Here is a 14,042-nt window from a genome sequence, read left to right as displayed (position 1 = left end):
ATACTAAAAGGAGACATCAAAATAATGCAATACAAACATAAGGTAAGCCACTGTTATTTAAATTATTTTCTACGCATAGCATTTAGAGCAATCTTCGAAGCATTCTCGTACATTGATTGTCTTGTAAACGGCTAAAATCGTAACGCAATCGCCAGCAGCATAATGTCACGTTTCAATCGAGCTCAGCGTCTGGACCGCCTGTGTTTATGTTTGGTGGCAACCTACCTTAGTGCCGTCCCGACTGAAGAACTTTCAGCGGCCGGGCTAAGCATTAAAAGAGACGAGGAACCAGAACAAAAGTAATTTTTTCCAGGTGACTCAAACCGCAGCGCGGATGCACTGGGCATGACTTCCTTTTGTGGCGCGCGCCAGATCGAGGCGACAACTTTGGCGCGTTTTTCAGGCGATGTGATATTCCGCAGCGAGGTTCGTGTTGTTTCCTCGAATGTTTTGATCTTTTTTCACGATCTTCGCCTGGGAAATCTTACTTTAGGCGCCATTTTCATGTCCACATGGTGATCTGTTGATTGCAGACGAAATTATCGTGAAAAAACTGCAGGTAAGTCAGCTCGAATCCGGAGAATGGAGTACAACTTGGCTCGAAGAAATCTTGGGGAAAATAGGATGTCTTGTCGATCGTTTTTGTTGTCGTTAACTTTTATTTATGCTATTTATTCGCAATGTAATAGATTTGCGACCAAAATAGCATCGCGTTTTGTATTTAAATTTGATATGATCGTTGTGTCAATTGCAGTAGTTATATTATGGATCGGTGGAGTACATTTTGTTGTGTTCATTTCCCGGTACATTTACAATCTAGTTAACTTCACATTTTCACTTAAGCTTATGTGCGGTGATCTTAAGCAGTCTCCTTTGATTATTTTATGCCATAGAGTTATAGAGATGGAAAATCTTAACGACTTAGGGGAGTACCTTAACACGGAAATCGTTTGTACCCTGGCCGGTCTTGGTTACTCAGAGGGAAGCGATTACTACAAAAGTCCGGACTGTCTCGGTAGGTTGGATATGCTTAAAACCTTTGATAGTTAACAAATTGACATCAGTTTTTCATGCGTCTGTCCTGTTATTGATCATGAATTTCGTCATAACATTGTCAAAGTAGCTGTGGATCCACGAGGCGATAGCCTCGTGGATCTGTAGACTACTTTGACAATGTTATGACGAAATTCATTGTCAATAACAGGACAGACGCGTTAAAAACTGACGTCAATTTGTTTTTTTACGGTAACAAAGTGTCGAGTTGTCTGCTCTTGCTTGTTGATGCATGGTATAAATAAATTCATGTGTCTGTCTGCTTATTGACAATAAAAATTAGCCAATGAGCACGTGAGAATTTCTGCAGTTATTGTAAAAATAGAAATAGACTGTTGAGGGACTAGACTGGCATGGGGTTTGACATGGACTTATGTTGAATTGTGGGAAGTGCTGTGAAAACGGAAGTTCTGAATATTTTTTCAGACACTTGTCAGGAAGAATTCATCCATTTAATTCAGCTGAACATGTTTAAACAAACCGTCTGTGACAGTTGTGGTGTAGGTTTGATTTCGCCTATTCTAATTCCCTCATCAAATGTCACAAAAGATATATCTCCCAGCTACTATGTGCACTTTGATTGGTCAATTTAGTGGGAAGTATTCTGCGGTAAGGTTCGCCAAAATACAGTATTGGAACTGTTTTTATCTGCAAAATTATTAATCATTGTCTCTGCGTTACAACGCGCAAGCCATCATCTGTCACAGTTTTGGTCTTTTTCCAGAGAGCCTCAAGGATTTGGTAAGATTCTTACGCCGTGATGACACCACTTGTGAGATAAGACGTCAGCTTGGATATTCAGAAGTCTTACAAAATGTATGTAGTTTTTTGCTAAAAATATCATTACTTGTAATTATAATAATGGCATTGCAATGATCAAATTCATGAAATAAGTCAGATACAGTTGAATCCGACTGTTGGACTCCAAGAGGAAAGCAAACATCTGTTTGAAATAGCAAGGGTTCAAAACAACTGGGTCAACATTTAAATATAATTATTAACATGTGAGTGTTGTTACAAGGTTGTTGCATGCAAATGATGAAGAATATATGGGTCATGTGTACTAAAGGCATCCATAGTCGAGTGTCGATCGACACCCTTGATCGACATCTCAACTGATACTCGGTCAATACTTGATCATCATCTCAGTTGACAGTTGGTAGAGAGTCTACTTATTGTCACTGAGACGCCATCGAGTGTGGATTGATACATATCAGTCAGCCGGCATGTGGCCAACTATTGACCAACTGTCGATCGCGTGTAGATTCAGTGTTGATCTAGATGTTGATTGAATGTCGGTCTAGTGTCGACTGAGTATCAATTGAGATGTCAATCAAGGGTATCAATTGACACACGACTGCGGATGTCTTTAGTATGTACGATCCTAATATCTAACCAATAGATATTCGGATTCAAAGGCACAAAATGCAATTATTTCCATTGACATTGCTATGGCAATGGCACGTGCATTAGGTAAACTATGAAAACACCAAAGTCTGCGCCATTAACTTGCATCCAGCCATTTTAGGCAACCAAAGGATCTTGATCTTTAGCAAAAAATGTGAATGAAACACAGGTATCAAAACTGTGTTTGCCACCTTAGCAGGAATTGGGTGGAAATTCTTTTGTCTGGCTATTAGAAACTGTATGGATTGATCAGTCGGTGATAGTGAGGTTTACATGTATGGACTGAGTGAAGTGAGAACCAAAGATGTTTCCGTCTTGCATGAATATGTTTACCAACTCAGTCAACATGCTTATATTGTATTTTGCATGTTCCTGTTCTTTTACACAAAACTGTAAATAATGATTACTCTTTCAGGATCTTGTGGCAATTCTTAAAAGCTGTTCGTCTAAAGAGAGGGAAATATTTGACATGGTTATAAGGTATGTAATGCACTGCATGATGTTGTTAATCATACTATACTGATCATTATTCAGATACAGTTTCCATTACCCTTATTGTTTAGGTATCTTACATTTTACATGTTAAAGTACCTCAATACTCTGTATAGTGACACAAATTTCAGAAAAAAGTAAGCTGTTTAATTTTGCAAGAATGTGCTTTGAGCTGCGTGTACCTCATGGTTGTTTTTATTAGAAGAAAGCAGGTGTCAGTCAGTCACCTTTTTACACCTCAGTGTACTGACAACTGTCGTGAAAAAATTATCTTGATTTTGTAGCACATTAATTTGTTTTTTGTTTGTTTTTCTCAGGTTAATGGTCAATTTGACTCAGCCAGCAGTGCTTTGTTTTGGAAATAATATTCCAGATGACAAAACAGGCCAGCACTATTACTTGGACATTGTAACTCAACTGCAGTCATATAAAGAGGTACCTGTACATATTATTTTATATCAAAAGTCGCTTGACTGATCTGTGAAACCCTACCATTGTATTAGGTCCTGTGAGTCGCGTGTTTAAATTATCCAATACAGTAACCGTCAAATGCATAGTTGATGGTCTCATCTCAAAACTTGATCCTTGATGCTCCATCCTTGATGCTTTCAAGTTTCATGTTTGGAGACACTTGTTTTGAATAGTTTTTAAGGAAAAGATTTATTTTTATATTTTAGTTCTTTGTTTCTTTGTTTTCTTGACTCAATCTCAAGCAGCTTGATTTGAAACTTAAACAACTTGCCTTGAAGTTCGATACTTGAAGACTTAGAGTTTTGAGGATTTAGTTCAGTCATTCAAGTTTTGATTGACAGTGAACTTACATTTGACCGGTACTGTAGAAAGCTGGCTTTGTCTTTAAAGTTACACATTGTTCTTGTTATCTCTTGTAAATGCAGGCATTCACAGAAAAAGAAGTGATGTCAGTGATTGGGCGAGAGCTTGGAAGACTGCTTCAGATGGTGTGAACTCATACATGCTTGTTAATTAACTTTGCACTTGCCTTTTCTGAGCAGAACTGTTTTTTTTTTTTTAAAGGGGCAGAGGAAAATGTAACACTCTAGCTACTGTATCCCTCAATTCCTGGACACTACTGTTTCCACTGATAAAGTGATGATTGTTTTATGCATGTTTAATATTTGTCAGGAATGGGATGACCGCCTAGAAGATGACTCACTGTTGATTGAGAGAATTCTGTTGTTGATAAGAAACATTCTTCACGTACCAGCAAACAAGCAAGCAGAAAAGGTAAATTCTTGTAGAAACCGGAATAAGCTCTGGCAAGATAGGCTGCTGTTCTGAGGTAGACTACCTTTTTGTTTATTTGTTATCATTATTTAGTCCTTTGATCTTGACAACTTCCAAGACTTGTGTTGCTGCAGTGTTTTTTTATGCGACAGATATAATTGTTTATTTACTGAGCGTTCAGCAAAGGTAAATCTGCAGAGAAGAAAGCATGATCATGTTGATGTAAGAACATCTGTTTGTTGAAGGCAAGAGTTGTTTCTAAGCCTCCCCAGTGGGAGGGATCATCCCTTATGTCTTTTTCCCTATAATTTGTCAGTTGTTGTTGTTGTTGTTGTAAGATGGCCAAAGAGGTCGACATAGTTACGACAGACACGAGTGTATGATTTATGAGTTTATTGATAAAAATAGCAGAGACAATAACAACAGGAACAAAATAAACGGGAACGAGTAACACTGAAATACAATAAACAAACTAAAATAAGCCTAGTGCTAATAAAGAGTAAAACTAAACAAAATAAACTAATTTGGAAAAATAGAAAAATGATCTCTGGTTAAAAATTTGTTTAAAATGAGTTTTCGACTACCAGTCTGTAGTCTTTAACGAGTAATAGATAGAAAGCACGAACGTTAAAATATATACTAAGAAAAGTGTGAAAAAACAAAATTATAATAAAAACAATAAAAATGCTTGTGTGCGAGTAAAAATGCTAATGTGAAGTTCAAAATAAAATTGAATATTGTCTTGGTAATTGTTTCGCATTATTGTCAGCATGGTTTGTAATTGCTGTGTGCCAGGATTCCAAAGTTTTTCCAACACAGAAATTTCCCTTGTCAATCACGCATGCATTGTCAAAGTCGATGGAATGGTCGTTCAACCAGGCATGTGAAGCAATGTTGGAACCTTTTTTAAAGGTTTTTGTGTTTCTAATATGTTCTTTCTTCCTTGTTTGTAAACATCTACCAGTCTCGCCGATATAACTCCATGGACAATCGGCGCATGGGATCTTGTAAACGACATTTGTTTGTAGTTCCGCGGGTGGTCTTGATTTCGGAGAAACGAACTCTTGTTGTAATGTCTTAAGGGGTCTGCTTGTAGTTTGTATTCCATTGTTTCTTAGAAGTCTTGAGAGAGGTTCAGTAGGCCTTTGATGTAAGGTAAAACTGCGAAGCCAACGTGTAAGTCAGAAGGATCAGCCCATCCAAAGAACATTCCTACCGATTCTTCTGGAGATGGTGTGATTACTGGGGGTGGGCCATCGTCTCCTGTATTGGTTCCGCTCTCTATAACACATCCAAATTTCTCACCCACATCCTGGCACCTATCCAGAACTGTAACGGCTACTCTGTCTCCAACTCAAGTGAATTTGTTGACCAAGTTGCCAATCTAGAAATTTCTGATGACGAAGCCATGGCTTCTTTTGATGTCGTCTCGCTCTTTACTGCCATCCCAGTTAAGAAAGCTTGTGAATACATTAGAAGAAAACTCAATGAAGATACAACCTTACATCTAAGAAGCAGCCTCACTACAGATGATATTGTTTCTCTTCTGGACTTTACTCTCTCAAACAATTACTTCGTTTACAATGACTCCATCTACAAACAGATTCATAGTTGCGCAATGGGCAGCCCTGTTAGCCCTGTTGTTGCAAATCTCTGCATGGAGATAATCGAGAAAACAGCCATCACTGCCTCCTTGACACCTCCAAAAATCTGGAAGCGTTACGTCGACGATAGTTTTGTTATAATAAAGAAACATTCTGTCGCATCCTTTCATGACACTCTTAATTCAATTGACCCAAAGATAGCCTTTACCATTGAACATGAGAATAATGGACAGATACCCTTCTTAGACACCCTGGTATCCAGGAACAACAGTGTCATAACCATCGATGTTTACAGGAAGTCTACTCACACAGACCAATGTCTGGATTTTTATTCACACCACGAAATGAAACACAAGCTGAGTACTGCCACCACTCTCCTGAATCATGCTTCTAATCTCCCAAGTACCCCAGAGGGAAAGGCGAAAGAATTAATCCACGTCACTGCTGCTCTGAAATCGAATAGCTACCCACTATCGGTCATATCTAACATCCTGAAGAAGAAACCACCCCCGGTAATCACACCATCTTCAGAAGAATTGGTAGGAATGTTCTTTGGATGGGCTGATCCTTCTGACTTACACGTTGGCTTCGCAGTTTTACCTTACATCAAAAGCCTAACTGAACCTCTCTCAAGACTTCTAAGAAACAATGGAATACAAACTACAAGCAGACCCCTTAAGACATTACAACAAGAGTTTGTTTCTCCGATATCAAGACCACCTGCGGAACTACAAACAAATGTCGTTTACAAGATCCCATGCGCCAATTGTCCATGGAGTTATATCGGTGAGACTAGTAGATGTTTACAAACAAGGAAGAAAGAACATATTAGAAACACAAAAACCTTTAAAAAAGGTTCCAACATTGCTTCACATGCCTGGTTGAATGACCATTCCATCGACTTTGACAATGCACGCGTGATTGACAAGGGAAATTTCTGTGTTAGAAAAACTTTGGAATCCTGGCACACAGCAATTACAAACCATGCTGACAATAATGCGAAACAATTACCAAGACAATATTCAATTTTATTTTGAACTTCACATTAGCATTTTTACTCGCACACAAGCATTTTTATTGTTTTTATTATAAATTTTGTTTTTTCACACTTTTCTTAGTATATATTTTAATGTTTGCACTTTCTATCTATTACTTGTTAAAGACTACAGACTGGTAGTCGAAAACTCATTTTAAACAAATTTTTAACCAGAGATTATTTTTCTATTTTTCCAAATGTCTTATCCTGGTTACTCATCTATTTTTAAAATAAACTAACTTAGCTAAGAAATAACAAAGTAATTTGGTGCAAATAACAAGACAATTGCAATAGGAAGATTGCATGACAAAAATAAAGAAACAGGAAATTGTGTGACAAAAACTGTCAACATTTGTAGAGTATTACATGAAATAAAAGAAACGAACTAAACCCAAAGCCTTAAAGAAAAGTACAAATAAAAAAAAAAATAATGTATTACATACCAAGGGTTATTGAGAATATAGCATTCAAACTAAACCAGTGCTTGACTTGAGAACTTGAGTATATATCAGTATAAACCAACTGAATCAACTGAATTTGCTGAACAAATGGTTGCCAATTTATAACAGATTTGAGGAAACTGTAGGAATAACTCTAAACCAAATAAGGGTAGGGAGTGTATTTGTTGCCCACGAATACAGGATTTACCTAAGGGAACTAGGAGGTAACTTCTCCTATACAACAGGATTTAGCTAAGAGACGTGTGTGGGAATGAATCACCAACACATACCAAAATGAGGTGTGTAAGGAAACAAACTAATGTAGGAAAATAACCCAAATAGTAAGAAGAAGAATACCACAATGCTAATAAAAAATAATTTGAAAATTAGATCTGAAAATGAACTAAGTGAGTTTGTCACATTGTTTTTTTTTTTCTTTCACATTTTTATTTCCATTCAGGCTTACATCACTTTGTGGGGAAAAAAAAACAAAGGCTAAAAATTAATAAATGGCTATTAAGTTTACATTAGTAGCTTACGTTATACTACAAGTGACAAAAAAGAAAACTACACGAGAAAAAAAACAACAAGAACAAAGGACACAAAAAAAATGAAAGAATGAATAACTTCGTAATTACAGAGAGCGCACAATCTAAATTATTTCTTTGGTTACTATATTAATTATTTAATCTATCAACATATTGATTTGATTTCTGGCCAGGGCTAAATATCCATTTTTTTTTTTTTTTTCAAAATAATCCTTATTTATTTTACGTTCAGTTTCGTATTTTGTTCTATTTTGTTTTGATAACCTTAGGATGTATTTGGTTTCTTCTGCAGTCCCACAAAAACAGCTATTCAACAATAATAAAGTAATTTTGTAATTTTGTTGAAGGGCATTGCTTAGACATTATACCAAATATAACATTCTGCAATGAAAGACAAACCTGTTGATTTGATAAAAGGCACCAATAAGATTCAAAATCGTTCCAAAATTGCCTTGAGTAAGGGCATTGGTAAAGGATATGGTACAAAGTTTCTGGTGTGGCCTCACAAAAAGTACGAACATTGTCTGTTCTGTAACCAATTTTGAATAATTTTTTATTTGTGTAGAGTATGTTGTTAAGCACTTTATACTGGAAAGCCTTAACATAAGATTCAAGTGCAACAGAATGAGGTAACAGAAAAAATTCTCTCAAATGGTCATCCGAAAGGTTAAAATCGCTTTTCCGTTTACGGATAATGTTCAGAGGCTGTGCCATTTCCACAACAAGTAGCGAATAATAATCTTTTGATTTCTTTTTGATCACATCAAAGATGTTGTTATGAACTGGAAATGAAGGACAGGTTAATGGCGGGGGTGTGTAACCGCCTTTTAAAAAATCAGGTATAGAGTGTCGAAGGCCTGCCCATTGAAGAATGTTGATTTTACTATTTTTTTTTGCAAAATAGCCGAAAGAGTCATTACTGCTTAGATTAAATAAGAGATTATTTACATAGACAATTCCAGATTCATAATAATTTTTAAAATATACCGGTTTTTTATCTATTATTTTATTTTAATTTGTCAGTTGTGCAATCTTTTGGAAGCCAGCTCAATGTAGTTCTCTGTCAGCAACAAGATTTCTTGGCTAAAACCCTGTGTTGTTGTTGTTTTTTTTTATTCTAGAGAACAGATGATGATGCTAGTATTCACGACCAGGTTATATGGTTAGTTGAAATGTTTCACACATGCTGTACTCTGGAGTGTTCTTGATCTTCAAGGATAGACCATCTTCACAATCAGCTGCTATCCAGATTATGTCTGGCAAGACCTTCAAATAAATTTTATCCTTATATACTGCATTATATACTGCTGATATATCATATATCATTATTGTCTTGTGATGATTGAGTGATTTTGGAGTACTGGCCCCACAGTTATAATCATGTGCCTGTTCGAAATTGTGAGTGCCAACAGGCAATTATTGTCCTTTTCCCCACAGGGGGAAAAGAAGTCCATTCCAAACCCACTATTTCAACATCTGAATGGCAGGGCAGTAGAAAATAGTTTGGAATAGCAATGTGTCAGTGATAAATATGAAATAAATAATTGACATGCACCTGACATAAATTATCGAATGTAATGGTTTATGAAACAAGAGCCAGAACACATAGTACAAGCTTAAAGTGCAATAAAAAGGTTCAATTACAGTATTCCAGCCTCATTGTGGGATTTTTTTAAACCCAACCTGAAGAGCTCAAAATAAACAGGATTTTGTTTAAGCCAATATTACACACTCCAAAAGTGCATCGGGAATACCACATCTAATCAGTTTAACTTGAGAATTTGAGTTCGAGACTCGCACTGAAATTACATCTTTTTTGCCCTCATGGTCTTGTCCATTGCTTTCCTAGGGTCTTATTAATAACAAGGTAGTCACAATAGTAAGGCTGTTATGATGGTACCTGCGATACATACACAAGGGAAACTAACATAAGTTCCAAATAGCAGTGAATTGAGAATAATGAAGCTTGAAAGAGCTGATCGTAAATGACTGAAAAAACAAGGGAAAAGCCAGGGTAATTGGATTTCAATTGAAATATTGATTTTCCTTCATCATCATTATCATCATCATCGTCATCATCATCATCATGGGGCAGATCTAGGGGGGTTCGGGGTTTGGTTTAACCCCCTAAATTAAAAGAGATGTAGGAAATCTCTTTCCCAGAACCTCAATTTTCCCAGGGAGGATTACCCCACACCCCCTTGCAGGGAACTGCCTTCCACAGTTCATATCTTCAACCCCCTCAGCAGGTCTTTTTTGCAGGGTGCAGGGTGCAGGTTGCAGGTTGAAATTTAATTATAACTGGAAAACCGCTGGCACTTAAAACAAACGTACAGGTGGTAGACTTACCATGATTGATGCTGTTTACAATCATTCAGAAGGTGGCTTCCACCTAAGTGCCAAACCTGCCGAAGCGATGGGAGGAGAGTATATTACTATGATTTTAAGCCTGCAATGAATTATTGTTTTTGAAGAAACATCTGAAATATCATCTGAAATATCTGCTGAATTTGGTTTCTTCCCTGTGAGTACCAAAATGAAAGCACACTGAGCTTGTGCTAGTATATTCCGATGGTTAAAACCTTATATTATTTCATTTCTTTATTTATTTGCTTCATTTGTGATGGCAATCTTTTGTTGTTAAGGGAAGTGTAGCTTACAGTTCTTGTTGACGCTACGCCTAGAGATTTTGAATTCACGCTCTGTTGAAGAGACTCAAGGAGCCTGTTGAGTATTGAAAGATCAAGCAAGGTTCGACTAGAAAAATAAATAAAAATACATGTGAAGAAGAACCAAGCGATAAGAAAAATACAGGACAGAATATAAAGACTTACAAATGTTTCCTGACTGTAGTGATGATGGTGAAGCCAGGTAGAGTATAGATTCCGCAACAGTATTAACTTGAAGCTATAGAAAACATTGAAAAGGTTGGTGCGCTAGGAAACCGTAGCATTTAAATAGTCCTAATTTGCATACATAAATGGCAAGCTAAAATAAAAATTCGCTTGTGGAGTCCTATAGGAAGACCCAAGCCAATTCTGGAATCGATGGAAACATCTGTGGAGCGGCCATTCAGATGGCTTTGAAGAGATTTCACTGGTTTCAGCATGTCAATCGATAACTACTTATAGCGGATCAATCGTGTTTTCACTATGTGAAAGATGCGAGCTACTTTAGGTAAGAACCCCTGACAAGTATATAGGTTATTAATTATTTTTATTGCCAGTGGTTTTCCAGTTATAATTAAATTTCAACCTGCAACCTGCACCCTGCAAAAAAGACCTGCTGCAACCCCCTTATCGAAAATCCTGTATCCGTTCCAGTCATCGACTTCATCATTATCAGCCTAATCATTGTCACCCTCATCAACAGCATCCTCCTGTTGGCATGACCATTGCTGTAGGCTTCCAGATCTTGTTTAATTTCAGCTAAAATCTCACTCCCTGGTGTTTTTCCACTAGGTGTGGTGTGATACCTTCTTCTTCACCACAACTTCTCCAATAGTATTTTTATCTTGCTTCTTATTTCGCTTGCACAGGAATCTCCACAGCAATGGAATAGATGATCTTCTGCTCTTCATAGCAAGTTCTCCAGATGAGGTGGGTTATAAATTATTTAGTATACTGTATTTCCTTAATGAAGAACCCTTGGTGTTTATGTCAGTGTTCATGTTTTTCCTTGTCAGTTCCCATAATTTAAATTAATGTTTCCTATTCTTTGTTATTTAAATTACACCTTACCTGACGTGAATTCAATATTGAGACAAATATTGGCTACAATAGCCATCTTCATGTAGGGCACTCAGGCACTGTCAAATGATTGCAATCATTAATTACAGTGTTGATGTTTTTTTTACTGTTAAAGTACTTGGGATTGAGGATCATTATGTTGACGTCCATTCCTTAGTCTTGATATTGTTAGAATACCTATAATTAGTGTATTTCATGACTGTATTTGTTATAACTTGACCTTTTCAGAATTCCTATTTTCAGAAGTCCTAATATTACTAGTGCACTTATCACTACTTATCACTCATCACATGTGTTTGTTAATATAATTTTTTTCTTTCTTTATTTTGAGACTTAAAGTATTATTTATTTATTTATTTATTTATTTATTAATTAATTACCATTTCTGCCTCAATTATTGTAATCTAGATGCAGGTACAGTGTAAATTATATTATTTTGCAATTTGTAATGGAAATCAATAATAATAAACTGTAAACTGTTTACAGAGACGATGGAGTATGCACATTTTGGAAATTGTTTCATTGATGTTGAGAGAGCAGGTTGGTTTTAATCTATGGTAGTAAATGCAGACTTGTTTGAGATCCTCCAGAGACTTGAGTTTCATTAAGGGCTGGGTACCAGGAAAATTGACAAGCTGTAAGGACGATTTGACCACCTAGAGGAAAGTTTTTGTTTCAAAGAAGTTCCCTTCAAAAACTTTTTGCCTGCCTGTAAAAAACAAATTGCCCTCCCGCTGAAAACATTAATGAAACCCTGCAGACTACAGAGGTCTAAAGAAGAAACAAATAATCTATACTTTGTAAAAGGTCTTTAACTATAAGGCCTTGTAATATTATAGTAGAAGTTTTCCCTGAAATCTGTGCAAAGTATTTTCCAATGATTTACAATGTCAGAAATTGTGAAATTGCCCAGGAAAAAACACATCTCAAAGTGCACAAATTGCATGTCCAGTGGCAAGCAAATTAACTATGACAGTAGAATATCTCTTATTGTATAGTCAAGAATAGCGGATTACCTTACCAATAAGTGGTCACAGTTTGTCATATTTATGACCAGATAACTGTATTGTAGAATCCAGAGAGTTTGGCAAAAGCTGGTGAAGGAAGATCAAGAACTGAAAAGAAAGATGATGAAAGGTAGTGAAATTATTAAATGACTGACAGTTACAATGTGTTCTAATTATTGTACAAACAAAATATTTTCAATGACACCCTTAACCATCACACTGAAGGGAAGTCCAATAAGCTGGTGTGCATGCAGACTGTTCTGAACTTGACATTGTCTTGAGCACTGCAGGTTTAAACAAAAGTAACAGTTCAGCCTGGTAAGGAACCTAAGTTTGAAAACCGACTTCAACCATCTTTTCGGGATGAGGAAAGAACCAGGCTATAGCTAAGTTAGCCAGAATGAAATTCACTGTTTTCGTTCAAACAACACAGCATCAACTCATTATTATAATTATAATATTTTATATTTAACTTTGCTGTTTTCTTAAATTCTTATGACAGACAACTTGAAATCATTCGCCAGCAAGAGCTTGCAGAGAAACTTAATAATGCAAGAAAGTTTTCTGGCAGGTAGGCCATTTTTATTTAAAAATTATCAAGTAAACTTTTTTGGATTATAGAGTGCATCAAGGGCTACAAACAAATTCCTAGAAACATTACATTGGAAAAGATCTGCTGAGCCTCCTGTAGAAGTCAAAGGCTATTTAAAGCTAAAAAAAAAAGGAAATTTTGAGTAGAACTGAAGTAGTGAACATGAATAGCCAAGTAATCTCTTGGTTGGTACAAAACCTTGGGAGCATTGTTATGTTACTTACTAGATATGGATATGGTAGTATATTTCTAAAGTTGCTAACCCAGTCAAAGTAGCCAGTAATACAAGCAAGAAAGGCTGACCCCCTGCAGTAGATATTCATTTATTGGAAGGGCTACCAAATTTGAGACTCCAGTCACCTTTATCCTTCAGCTATGTTAAAGTAACAATGAACTTATTTTTTTAAAACATGATTTAGTTCACTATTAAAATCATGGTTAGTTGTCAGCCAATGATTAGGTTTCAAATGTTACTGACAAAATTTACCACCCAACACAGGCATTCCAGATTTGGAGGAACATTCTATGTCCAGAACATGAAATCCATAAATGACCAGAATCAGCTAATATATCACAGACCTCTTGCTGGTGAGTAGTGGTACCTTGTACTCAGTTGAATTTGCCAGGATGAACTGACGTATGATAGCAAATCCATAATAAACATTGTCATGTTTTTTTTGTTTTTATTTTAAGTACTCTAGTTTTGATCATGTATTGTAAGGGATTGAACCTCCTATTTGAGGCATTAAAATAAACTAATTCATGGAATTGCTGGTTGTTCAACTCACCACGCTTATAGAATTGTGTGGGTAAATCAGTCTAGCCTGGTGTAAATTGTCACCAATAAGTAGCACCGTCATAAAAAGCTC

The 14,042-nt window shown here is 36.3% G+C and overlaps 2 protein-coding genes across 4 annotated transcripts in view; both read left to right on the top strand.

The window, feature by feature from the left end:
- Nucleotides 1-250: 250 nt before the first annotated feature.
- Nucleotides 251-14,042, top strand: part of LOC145486673 (protein timeless homolog) — a 37,798-nt gene continuing 24,006 nt past the window's right edge. Inside the window, exons 1-13 of one of the 3 annotated variants that reach the window (XM_081465383.1) lie at nucleotides 251-559; nucleotides 894-1,015; nucleotides 1,778-1,869; nucleotides 2,876-2,940; nucleotides 3,270-3,387; nucleotides 3,849-3,911; nucleotides 4,096-4,197; nucleotides 8,947-8,987; nucleotides 11,364-11,424; nucleotides 12,061-12,114; nucleotides 12,647-12,711; nucleotides 13,084-13,152; nucleotides 13,673-13,761. In XM_081465383.1, coding sequence (XP_081321509.1) covers nucleotides 904-1,015; nucleotides 1,778-1,869; nucleotides 2,876-2,940; nucleotides 3,270-3,387; nucleotides 3,849-3,911; nucleotides 4,096-4,197; nucleotides 8,947-8,987; nucleotides 11,364-11,424; nucleotides 12,061-12,114; nucleotides 12,647-12,711; nucleotides 13,084-13,152; nucleotides 13,673-13,761 — 931 coding nt within the window. In that variant the 5' untranslated portion in view covers nucleotides 251-559; nucleotides 894-903. The other 2 variants (XM_081465381.1, XM_081465382.1) reach the window with 2 other exon arrangements.
- On the top strand, nucleotides 4,255-7,259 carry LOC145486688 (uncharacterized). Its single transcript, XM_081465402.1, has one exon. The coding sequence runs from the start codon at nucleotides 5,606-5,608 to the stop codon at nucleotides 6,836-6,838; it is 1,233 nt and encodes a 410-aa protein (XP_081321528.1). The 5' UTR covers nucleotides 4,255-5,605; the 3' UTR covers nucleotides 6,839-7,259.

Source organism: Orbicella franksi, chromosome 5 (assembly GCF_964199315.1).
Source record: "Orbicella franksi chromosome 5, jaOrbFran1.1, whole genome shotgun sequence".
Classification (NCBI taxonomy): Eukaryota; Metazoa; Cnidaria; class Anthozoa; order Scleractinia; family Merulinidae; genus Orbicella; species Orbicella franksi.
The sequence above is the reverse complement of the archived record's forward strand: the minus strand, read 5'-3'. Positions and strand labels throughout refer to the sequence as shown.

Excerpts from the sequence above, each read along its gene's own strand:
- LOC145486688 (XM_081465402.1), top strand. The coding sequence starts at position 5,606 with ATGGCTTCTTTTGATGTCGTCTCGCTCTTTACTGCCATCCCAGTTAAG.